Consider the following 12,228-nt stretch of genomic DNA (forward strand, 5'->3'; position numbering starts at 1 on the left):
TGATTGTATATAAAATCAAAGTAACCTCAATAAATATTGTTATGCTTAATAAGGCCATTTGGCAAACTAGTTGGATGCAAGACAAAATTGATAGCTTTTTATCATACCGAAAGTGAAAGTCACTCAGTCGAGTCCAACTCTTTGCAACCCCATGGACTATACAGTCCATGGAATTCTCCAGGCCAGAATATTAAAGTGGGTAGCCTCTTCCTTCTCCAGGGGATCTTGCTAACCCAGGGATAGAACCCAGGTCTCCCAAGTTGCAGGCGGATTTTTTACCACATGAGCCGCAAGGGAAGCCCTTTTATTATACTACTCATCATGAATTACTTTGATGATAACATTTTAAACTTACTGTTCATTTCAGGGGTTCCATGCACTTCAGTCCACAGCGTGAACAGCACTTTGCCGTCAGTGGGCAATCATCATCCAGCAGGCACCTGGGTCTGTCAATCGTGGTACATACTGGCGGCTTGTTTGGGCAGAAACCTGCTTTGACTTTATAGGGTAAAACAAAGACACTTGACCTTGAAATACTTGACCATACTTTGAGATAAATTAGGGGAACCTTGGGAACCTTAAATAAGATTTTCCTCTAATTAAGTCTCTTACCCTCCCCCCTAGAGTGACAATAAGGTGGAATAGGTGGAGTATCGACTTCTATTTGATAATTTTAATAATTATTTGAGGAGAATCAAAAAGTCTTGCCAAGAGGGAGGAAACATATGAGTACCTATGGCTGATTCATGTTAATGTTTGGCAGATATGAACACAATATTGTAAAGCAATTATCCTTCATTTAAAAATAAATAATTTTTTTTAATGGGCAGAAAAAAAAGTCTTGCCATCTCTGATTTATAAAATCTGATAGGATTCCTAATTGACTCTACAAAATTAATAGATTTGGGTTATCTAATCCCAGAGTACCAGAAGTAGGAGTATTAGAGAACACCAAGAACTTCCTTGTTTTATAAACTGTAGATACTAAGGACCATATAGGGGGAATTGAGTTGCCTAAGGTCACACAGAAAGCTAGCAGGAAAGTTGAAGTCAGTTGAAAAGCCTTTGACTCCTTCCACCATACTATGTTGTTCCTCAAAACACTGACAGTTCCTGGGACAAGACCACAGTATCTTAGCACTACATGAGGGAATGAATAGCATCTATAGAGGAAGAGGTCACTTCTACTCAACAGCACTTTGCTACCCATCTTTTCCCCTGCACACTTTACATGAAGTTCTGTGCAGACATAGGATTTATCTGAATTATACCTATGAATGGTTATGAATTTTCTATGTGAATAAGTGGATCCTGTCACCTTGTAGGACACTGAAGAATGAGACTTGAAATAAATACATTTTCATTGAGAAATATGACGAGGGTTACCATGCAAGATTGGCTTGGAAGAATAGCACAACAGTCTCCCAAGGTCAAGAGAGCAACATGAGAGCCCTGGTTGGCCATTAAGTGAGGAAAATTTCCCAGAGGACCCCTGAGCTAAACTAAGGGGCATTCTCAGGGTTTGCCCAGTAGACTTTGGGAAGTATATCCCCAGTCCTTACCTGTCCAGGCCATGGCACAAGCAAAGCCGCACATGGATTCGCAACATTTTTCATTTAAGGGGCAGTCGTAGTCACTCTTACATGAAGCTGAACACTCCATACGGTTCTTAAAAGGGAAGAGTGGGCACTGTCCATCCTTGACTGCAATGAAAGCAGGTGTGAGTTCCTGCAAACCCCATCCTCTCCCATCACCCTTCAAACAGCTTTTCCTTTTCTTCAAAACCAGTATCTCTTTCTGGGATGTGGTTCATTCTACCCTGTCCACAGGCACCTCTAGTAGGCTGTGGAGTGATGAAATGTCCCTCTGTATCAGGAGATGCAGTAGAAAGAGAGTTAAACGTGGTGTTTGAAGCCCCAAGGTAAAGTCCCGGTCCTGCTACTTAATAAACGATTTCGGTTTCCTTCTCTACAAGGTAGGATTAATTATGTGACATCCACACTAGTCCATGTGAGCTGTTTTAGGGGACATGCTTTACTTTGCAGGAGGAGTGACGTGATCCGACTCGAATTTTGAAAGAATCACTGTGGCTACTGTGTTCATAACAGACTTGTAAGAAAGGAAGGAGAGAAACAAGGAGATCTGTTAGGAGGTCACTGCGATTAATCCAGATGAGAAGATGGCACGTCAGGTTAGGGTGGCAGCTGTGGACGCAGTAAGAACTGATCAGATTCTGGATCTATTTTCCAGATAAGTCTAAAATGACTTCTTAACAAAGGATGTTGGTTGAGAAAGACAGACATCAAGGATGCATGTACATGTCTCTGTTTGTCCTCATCTGATTGTACATTCCCTGACAGCAGGAAATGTTTTTTCTCCTTGTCCTCATCATTCTTCCTGCTCTCCTCCTCCTCCTCCTTAGTGAGCCCATGTAACCTTGTCAAGTCTTTGTGTCCTTGATAATACATGATCCTGTCAACAATTCAATGAGGTTCTATTCCAGTATTCCAATACTATTATTCCAGTATTACAAGGGGAGGAACTGAAACTCAAAGAGGTGAAGAAATTTGCAGGGAGAAAGACAGATTTCTAGCCAGTATTTTGACTCCTAAGCTCTGTATCATGCTGTCACCCAACATTACTGGTCATTGCACAAGAATTAATCCACAGACTTTACCTTAGCCCACTCTGAAAGTGAAAGTCATGTCCACCTCTTTCTGACCCCATGAACTGTAGCCCCCCCGGGCTCCTCAGTGCATGGAATTCTCCAGGCAAGAATACCGGAGTAGTTTGCCATTCCCATCTCCAGCGGATCTTCCTGACCCAGGGATCGAATCTGGGTCCCCTGCACTGCAGGCAGATTCTTTACCATCTGAGCCACCAGGGACACCCTTGTCTTGCTCCACTCTTCACCTCCTCCCTGCTCCATCCCTATTTCATGGGATTCCAGAGCTGGCCTGTCTATGCTTCATTCTTGGGTGAGTCCTTAGGTAATATTCAGCAGGTCAATGTCATGAGAAAATAACCTGTTTCCAAAGTGTTGTCCTGACTCTCAGGTTCCACTGGCCAAAGTTTACCGACAGTTGATGTGCACTACCTCAGTTTTTGGCACAACTCCATTAGGTAAAGACTACTATTATTTCCACTTTATAGACAGGAGAACTAAAACTCATGAAAGACACAAAATTAAGACTACCCAGCCAGTGAATGACACAGCAGAGATTTGAACCAAGGCTGTTTCACTTCAAAGCCTGAATCTGCAACTGGGATGGTATATTATTTCTCGTCAGGCTAGGCTCACAGATTGCCAAGGGTATGAGTCTTACCAACTGATGAGCAAGCCTTCATGCAGTCCTCCTTCTTGGAGAAGCTGTTGGCATTCCCAAGGCAACCTCCATAAAAAAAGGGTTTGCATACACGCTGTTCGGTGTTAAAATACCACTGCTTGACTGTCTTCTTGCAGTGTCCTGTGTCTAAGGGTAACAAGCAGGGTTCTGAGACAGGAGACAGAGAGGGAAGAACATAAGGGTGGCAAAAAAGGAAGGGGTTAGGCCCTCAACTTTTGTATAGTTCAAGGTGTTATTATCCAAGTTATAGAAAGAGCCATGACCAATAAAAGTTCTGGTCCTAGCTCTATATGGTCACTCTTTAACATCTCTGAGTGTTCTTCCTACCTTGCAAAGGAGGTCACAAAGAGCATATAAGAAAGATTCAGAGCTGATATTACTTCTTCACTGCTTTGAGTTTTGAGAGGGAAAGACTTGTTCAAGAACTATATTCAAACTGCCTATCAAAGCATCTGGCACATAGGAAGAATGAGGTACTGAGACAGAAAAAGAGCAGTCCCTCTCTGTCTGGAAATTGATCTGATGCTCACAGCTAAGCCATATTGTTCTCTTGTTGGACATAATCCCACAGGACATCCACATCAAACAAAGTTACTCTGAGGTGATAGAGTGGGACCAAAAAAAAAAAGATCACTGTGAAACCTACAAAATACCAAACACCTATGAGTGATGTATGTTTCTCTACCAGTTACGGCTTTATCCTCATTCTAGTCTTCCCACTCTATTGAAGAGATTTACCAGGATAATTACACAACTTCCCCCACTTTCTGACAGCACCCAATCTAGGGTGAATTCCCACTTCCTTAGATCTTCCCCCAAATTCCCCAATCAAAGCCTTAGTCCTGTAGTAGATACTTCCTAACAGCTTCTTCTTGAGAAACCTCAAATTGTCTGTGGTGAACTTTCTCCCTCACTGCAGCAAGTAATTAGCTCAACTTGTTCAACTACAGGTCTGTTCCTGGTGGCCTTTAACCAAAGGGCATTGATACTACTTATTTGTTGAAGGAATGAATGAATGAATGAATGAATCTATACAAAATGCACAGTTCCTTATTATTAGATACTTTGAATTACCAGAAAACCTCGTCGAAGGGCAAAGAATCAGAAAATAACTCCACCCTCTGAACTGACTGAGGCTGATACTTGCCACAGTGCCAACAACAGTTTCTTGACACATAGTGAACAAGCAGCAAGCATTAGTTACTGGAAGTGATTGGACATTGGACCAAAGAAGAATACCTTCAAGAGTATCAGTTGATGTCCACCATGCCTAGACTCATTGTTTGTGCTTGAGGTTTGGGAGTCTCATTAGAGAAGGCAAAAAGCTTGAACCCTGGCCTCCCTATCCCAATGTTCAAGGGAATCATTCCACCACGTCTTGACAGGGTAGGAAATAGGACACCTCACAAAACACCGTTGCTCTCAGCCTGGATGGCACTACCTTCAGATGGATCCATGCACTTCTTCCCACAGGCAAAAGAGCAGCACTTGAGGTGTTCATCGCAATTGAAATCTGTTTTGCATAAGTCTGGGGCTTTAGAATTACAGGTGATCCTTTCTTGGAGGCACGCTCCTGGCTTCTCTGTAAGAAAGAAATGTCCAAATTCACATCCTTTGAGAGTTTCAGTTCTTATTGGCCCATGGAAAAAAGTGGATAGTGAGACTCTTTCAGTCCTATACTCTACCTTCAATTCTTAGCTGTCACTCTGCTTGTATTCAGAGTCTGCCTCTCACCACTCTTCACACATTTAGGTAGATCTGAATCAGGAATTTGTGTCCAGGTAGAACCAAAGGGGAAGCACCTTTCAAAATCTGTAAGTCTGTCTCTGTTTCATGACTAAATTCATTACATTATTTTTAATTAGATTCTACATATAAGCAAAATCACATCTGTCTTTCTCTGACTTACTTCACATAGCATGATCATCTCTAGGTTATTCATGTTGCCACAAATGGCATTATTTCAGTCTTTTTATGGCTGAGTAATAATAATACATATACATATATCACATTTTCTTTATCCATTCAGATTCCAGGGCAGGGGGTTTTATAGGGATCAAGACCCTAGTCTTAAATTCAGGATCTCCTTTCTCCTCTTAAAACCAATTATTTTAATGCCTAATTCCTCTGCCTCCTGTATCTTAGTTGATAAGGGAAGTTAATTAGTGAGGAGTGGTGAAAATACCATGGACATAGGAGTCAGGAGCCCTGATTTTGGTTCCTGACTCCTTGTGAATTCAAGACCAATCTGAGTTCCACTATATGACTCTGCAGTTATCTCTAAGGGGAAAGAAATGGTGAAGTGGAAGAATCACTATAAATAAGACAACTCTGGCTTAGATGCTTGACTCTACACAACAGCTAAATAATCTTGGGGGAAATGTCTTCCTTTGTCTGAGTTATAAATTTCCCATCTATGAAAGGAGAATTACAATCTCTACTTTATAGGCTGTTCAGAAGGATTAAGATAGCAGAGTAGGAAGACTCTGAGCTTACCTCCTCCCATGGGCACACCAAAATTACAACTCTTAATGGAGCAACTCTGCATGGGAAAGACCAGAAGACTAACAGAAAAGATCATCTACAATGAAAGATACAAAGAAGGAACCACAACAAGATGGGTCGGAGGGACAGAGATGTCTACTCAAGACCTATACCCCAGGTGGGCAACCCACAAACAGAAGGATAATTACAATTTGCAGAGATTATCACCAGGAGGTGAGGGGATCTGAGTCCCACATTGGGCTCCCCAACACAGGAGTCCTATACCAGGAAGACAAGACCCAGAATGCTTGACTTCAAAGGCCAGTGGGGCTTACTTTCAGGAGAAGCAGAGGGCTGTGAAAAAGATTCCACTGTTGAAAGGCACACACAAAATCTCACCTGCTCTGGGACTCAGGGCAGAAGCAGTGATTTGAAAGGAGGCAAGGTCAGAACCCCCTGCTGATTGTAGAGAGCCTCCCAGAGAGGCAAGGAGCAGCTAGAGTTCAGCCCAATCTGTTAAGTCTTTTAAAAAGAAGGTTTTTTCCTGATTGGTAGAGAAGAGATCAGAGGTATTCGAAGTATAAGAGGAATCTGGCCTGCTATTTGTAGCTTTGAAGATGGAAGAGGCTAATTGTCTAGGAATGAGGGTGGCTGCTAAAAGTTGACAACCAGTAAGGAAACCTCAGTGCTAAACAGTTGCCAAGAATGATTCTGCTAACAACCAATGAGATGGGAGGAGACCCTTGAGTCCCATATAAGAATGGCAGCCTTGATGGACACCTTGATTTCAGTCTGGTGAGAACCTGAGCAGAGAACCTCAACACTCCATGCCAGACTTCCAACGTACAGGTAATTTGTTAGGCAGCAAGATAACTGATAAAATATTTATTGTGGCTCCATGTCTCAAAACTGAGCATCTCTCTGGTGGAATCTGACCAGAGAGACATGACTCTTTTGAATACTACTGAATCTTGGAATTACAGAAGTTTAGAATTAGAAAAAACATATTTATCATTGATATCAACTTCCTAATCTAATAGGTTAAAATAAGAAAGAGAGAGGTCACATAGAATAATATAGTGAATTGGGGACAGATCTGGGACTTCCAATCCATGGCTTTTTCCAGAAGACCCACTTCTTTGGTGAGGACTGGCCACTGAGACTTCTAGTGCTTTCCAAATATATTTCTTGCCCTTCATACTACCTTTTTTAAAAAGATTTATTTATTTATTATTTTCTTGGCCAAGCCTCAAAGCATGTGGGATCTCAGCTGCCCTAACAGGGATCGAACCTGTGCCCCCTGCATCAGAAGTGCAGAGTCTTAACCACTGGACCACCAGGGATATCCCCCTTTCATGCTATCCTTAATGCACTCTCCAAGGATGGCCTGAAGCCAAGAAAAGAAGATGGTATCCGCCCTCTCCTGTCATTCCTTCACTCACACTTCCCAGGAGATCACATCCATTCCCACAATCCCAACTGTGGTTCCTATAGCTCCTAGACCTAGCCTCTCTTCCAAGCTAAGACACTTTATATCCAACAGCCTGAGGAAAACACCATTTGGGCATCTAATAAACACCTCTGTTCCAACATGTTTAAAATGGAACTAATCACTTACACATGGAATCTAAAATATGGCACAAATGAACTTATCTACAAAACAGAAACAGACTCATAGGCATAGAGAACAGACCCATGGTTGCTTAGGAAGAGGGGGAAAAGAGGGAGATGGAGTGGGAGTTTGGGGTTAGTAGATGCAAACTATTACATTTAGAGTGGATAAACAACAAAATCCTAACATATAGCACGGGGAACTATATTCAATACCCTGGAATAAACCATAATAGAAAAGAATATTAAAAAGAATGTATATATGTGTGTATATATATGAGTCATCTTTCTGTACAGCAGAGATCGGCACAACTTTGTAAATCAACTAAACTTCAGTTTAAAGAACAATAAGAAGACAAAATGGAACTAGTATCTCCCCATGTCCAAAGAGCACCTTCTCTCTGTGTCCATCTTGATATTTGGCATCAACAGCCCCCTAATCTGTTATTAGAATCCTGAGATTCAGTTCCCTCACTCACCATCACCCCCCGCATCCTACCAGTCATGGGCTTGGGTCAGTTCAACTTCCTAAATCCCGTCTCTTCTCCCTCTTTGCTCCACTTCCTCAGGTCAGCACCTGACCTCCCGCGTGCACTTTATGTGTTCAGTCACCAAGTCACGTCCAACACGTTGTGACCCCGTGGACTATAGCCTGCCAGGCTCCTCCGCCCACGGGATTTTCCAGGCAAGAAAACTGGAGTGGACTGCCATTTCCTGTTCCAGGGCATCTTCCCAACCCAGGGATTGAACCTGTGTCTCTTGCACCTCCTGCTTTGGGAGGTGGATTCTTCACCACTCTCGCTACTAGGGAAGCCCAACCTTCTCCCATCTCCCCCTTCAACTACTGCACCAGCCTCCTCATCCATCTTCTGCCCTCAGAGTCCTGCCTAGCAACTGACAAGTTTTCAAAAATTAAACTTGGAAAAGACATGTATCAGGAAAAGTCAGGGAATAATTTGGGGGTAAGCAGGTGAGGGAAGGATTTAAAGGGCTCAGGACAGGTGAGTAAGGCTAGTTCTCTGAAGCCACCATCACACTGGCCTCCTCTGACACAAGTCCTTGCCTCGTGTCTAATCCTCAGTCCCCAAGATTGCCTTCTAAAGAAGAGCAGCTGAAGCTTTTCCAAACCCACTTTTGGCTCTGTTGCTTGGTGAGGCAGATGTCTGCTCCAAAGAGAGGAAGAGAAGCAGCAGGAGGGCGACATTCCTCCAGGAGAAGGTGGAGCTGTGAAGAGGAAGATGCCTGTGGAAGGGGAAGAGAAGAGGGCAGGGATCAGGCACAAGCCAGAGAGACACAAGCATCTGCAGATGAACCTTGGAGCTGATCCACCAATTCCCTTAGTTCACAGAGGAGAAAACCAAGGTGCATCACGTGAGGTCGGTCACATGGCAAGCAGGGCAGGTCCCTCAGCCCCAACACCCTCCCAGGGGCCCCACGCTCTGCTGGGGGCTGTACATTACCTACCCAGACACTTGCCCATCGTCTTGCTCCCAGGAGATAGGCCACACATGAATGATCACAAGGATCTGTCTGGAACGCAAAGTTGATTTGCCCACAATCAGTCCTGGGGCAACCCAGACACTAGTGAGAATCTTTTCTTTGCTCCACTGAGCAAGAAACTGATGATGGTATGAGATTTGCAGGGAGGCCTGGGCATATCCCACTGGGTTTTAGTGCCCCAAGAGCCAAAAAGATGCCAGTTGATCTGAGGTTAACAAAGTGAATTGAAAGTCGCTCAGTCATGTCTGACTCTTTGTGACCCCATGGACTATACAGTCCATGGAATTCTCCAGGCCAGAGTACTAGAGTGGTAGCCTTCCCCTTCTCCAGAGGATCTTCTCAACCCAGAGATCAAACCCAGGTCTCCTACACTGCAGGCGGATTCTTTACCAGCTGAGCCACAAAGGAAGCCCGGGGTTAACAAAGGGGTCCCTCTTATCCCTTCTGGTGTTATCCAAGCCTAGGAGAACCTATGATATGCCCAGACAACCAGATAAATGGACATTTCCCCCACTTACTTAAGTCTCCATTTTCTATGTATTCCTAGCCTTTATCTATATTTTTTAAATAATGTGAAGAACTGATAATGTCTTACTGTATTGCCTCTCTTAGAGTAAATTTCAAAAATAGCAAGAGAAGGAGGAAAGAAGGAAGGGAGGAAGACAGAAAGGAAGAGGGGAGGGAAGAGAGAAAGTTTTTATGCCAAAGTGTGCCGTTGTTGTTGTTGTTGTTGAGTTGCTAAGTCAAATCTGACTCTCGTGACTCCATGGACTGTAGCCTGCCATGTTCTATGTTCTTGAAATTTTCCAGGCAAGAATACTGGAGTGAGTTGCCATTTCCTTCTCCAGAGAATCTTCCCAACCCAGAGATCGAACCCAAGTCTCCTGCGTTGGCAAGCGGATTCTTTACCACTGAGCCACCAGGGAAGTAACACCTATTAACTCTTGAAGGTTAGTTGATCGGATTAGCCTATAGTCAGTTAGTAGGAAGCAGAACTCCTGAAAAGGGGTAAAGGGAAGGATACAGATGAATAAGATTGCCAGATATAATATAGGATGTCCAATTATCATTTTTACTATAAGCATATCCCATGCAATGTAAGGACTGTAGTTACACCAAAAATTATTCATTGCTTATCTGACATTCAAACTGAGTTGGTTGGGACTTCCCTGGAGGTCAAATGGCTAGTTCTCTGCACTTCCACTGCAGAGGGCATGGGTTCCATCCCTGGTTGGGGATCTAAGATCCTGCATGCTGTGTCAATCTGTTCGGTTGCTCAGTCATGTCTGACTCTTCGCGACCCCATGGACTACAGCACGCCAGGCTTCCCTACCCATCACCAACTCCAAAGTTTACTCAAACTCATGTCCATTGAGTTGGTGATGCCATCCAACTATCTCATCCTTTGTCATCCCCTTTCCTCCTGCCCTCAATCTTTCCCAGCATCAGGGTCTTTTCCAATGAGTCAGTTCTTCGCATCAGGTGGCCAAAGTATTGGAGTTTCAGCTTCAGCATCAGTCCTTCCAATGAATATTCAGGACTGATTGCATTTAGGATGGACTGGTTGGATCTCCTTGCAGTCCAAGGGACTCTCAAGAGTCTTCTCCAACACCACAGTTCAAAAGCATCAATTCTTCAGCCCTCAGCTGTATAGCACAGCCAAAAGAACCCCCCAAATTGAACTGGCCATCATTTATTTGTACTTGTTAAATCTGGAAACTTTGAAACAGGATGAATTCACTTCGACTGGAAGGAGACTTGCTTGGACAATAGAATTAGAATTCAGAAGAGTGATGGTTGCCAAAGGGATGTGTGTTAAAAGATTTCAATTGGAAAATTAATTCAGTCTTTTAATGGAAGAAAGTCATTTGATTTGGTTGACTGAGGACTGACTTTGCCAATTAGATAATTTGGTTAACATTTTTCCACAAATATAGTGCATTAAATCTGTAGGATCAAAGATTTTTTTAAATGTACTTAAAGACTGCACTAAGATTAATGCATTTTATGAAAATATGCTATCAAAGTTCAATCAGGTTAATAGTATTCAAGCTTTCCAACATCTACAGAACATATAAGATTATATAAGGTGTCTAAGAGGAATGGGTGTAATCAATAACATCTTTGATCATTTGGCAAATACTCTTAAAACCTTTTTGGTAAACTTTCCAGAAATTAAGAAAATCACTTGTGATTTGTGATCAGTATTCTAATTACCAGGAAACAAATTATTTTCAAGGGTAAGGTTTCCAGTTGTATGCCTAAATAAAAATTGAAAGAGGGCTTAATAAAACTTTCTTAAACATTTAACTAGATCATTAAAATAAATTTTTGTTACACAGTATTATGTGACTGGGGGGCAACTTGCTAGAAGTTCAAAGAACCAAGTGACATACCTATAACAAAACTCCATTTGATCTCATGTACTTACATATCATTGAGTTGCATTACCTATGGAATTTGTTTATCAATAAATTTTTATTTATCCATAATTTCAATGTATTTATTTATATATTCATTGCTATTATTATGTTATTTAAATAACAAATGGAGTGAAAAATCAATCCAAAAGAAAACATTTTATTCCTACAATCTTATGATCACAGTAAATAAAAAGGCTAAATTTTAATTTATACTCATGTTCTCATTGCATAGCAATATGAAAAAGTCATGAATAAAATGCTTTTGAGCATGAGATTATATTTCATCATATTAAAAGTCTGTGGGGTAAGAGCAATGGAAAGAGAAGTTCAAGGAGAGGTGTTTTAAATTTTCCAACTTTCCAACTGTTCAAGTGTTTTTCACATATTTTTAAAATGAATGATGTTGTATATCAAGTTAGTATGGTATTTTGGCCCCAACTGATTCATTTGTTACGTAGCAGGGTTTTTGCAAAGTCTTAATATTTACAACAGAGAATTCCCTGGCAGTCCAGTGGTTGGTACACCATGCTCTCTCTGCTGAGGAATGGGGTCTAATCCCTCATCCACAAACTAAAATCCCACAAGCTTCATGGCATGGCCAAAAAAGAGTTTACAACATGTTTGCATAATGCATTTGAGATTCATTCATGTTTCTGTGTGTTGTTTGTACCATTTTATTGCTGAGTCCTAAGTCCACCATATGGATGTTTCACAGGTTGTTTATCCATTCACTAAAGGATATTTGGATTTTCCCAGTTTGGAACAATTATGAATAAACTTCCTACAAACATTTGCATATAGGATTTTACATGAATGTAAGGTATCTTTTGACTTCCCTGGTGGCTTGTTGGTAAAGAATCTGC

The 12,228-nt window shown here is 42.0% G+C and overlaps 1 protein-coding gene across 1 annotated transcript; it reads right to left on the bottom strand.

Annotated features, from left to right (window-relative positions):
- Positions 1 to 358: 358 nt before the first annotated feature.
- Positions 359 to 8,922, bottom strand: WFDC8 (WAP four-disulfide core domain 8). Its single transcript, XM_043882839.1, has 6 exons — positions 8,903 to 8,922; positions 8,575 to 8,684; positions 4,789 to 4,929; positions 3,327 to 3,494; positions 1,563 to 1,703; positions 359 to 498 (listed from the first exon to the last, which is right to left on the bottom strand). Exons 1-6 carry the CDS (start codon positions 8,920 to 8,922, stop codon positions 359 to 361), a joined length of 720 nt encoding a protein of 239 aa, XP_043738774.1.
- Between the last annotated feature and the right edge of the window lie 3,306 nt (positions 8,923 to 12,228).

Source organism: Cervus elaphus, chromosome 23, assembly GCF_910594005.1.
Source record: "Cervus elaphus chromosome 23, mCerEla1.1, whole genome shotgun sequence".
Taxonomy (NCBI): domain Eukaryota; kingdom Metazoa; phylum Chordata; class Mammalia; order Artiodactyla; family Cervidae; genus Cervus; species Cervus elaphus.

Bases quoted from the DNA above. Each gene is read 5' to 3' on its own strand.
- WFDC8 (XM_043882839.1), bottom strand. From the start codon at position 8,922: ATGGGCAAGTGTCTGGGTAG. The intron at 8,685-8,902 runs GTAATGTACAGC...CCCCTTCCACAG, and splicing joins ATGGGCAAGTGTCTGGGTAG to GCATCTTCCTCTTCACAGCT. The intron at 4,930-8,574 runs GTGGGTTTGGAA...TCTTTCTTACAG, and splicing joins ACCAAGCAACAGAGCCAAAA to AGAAGCCAGGAGCGTGCCTC.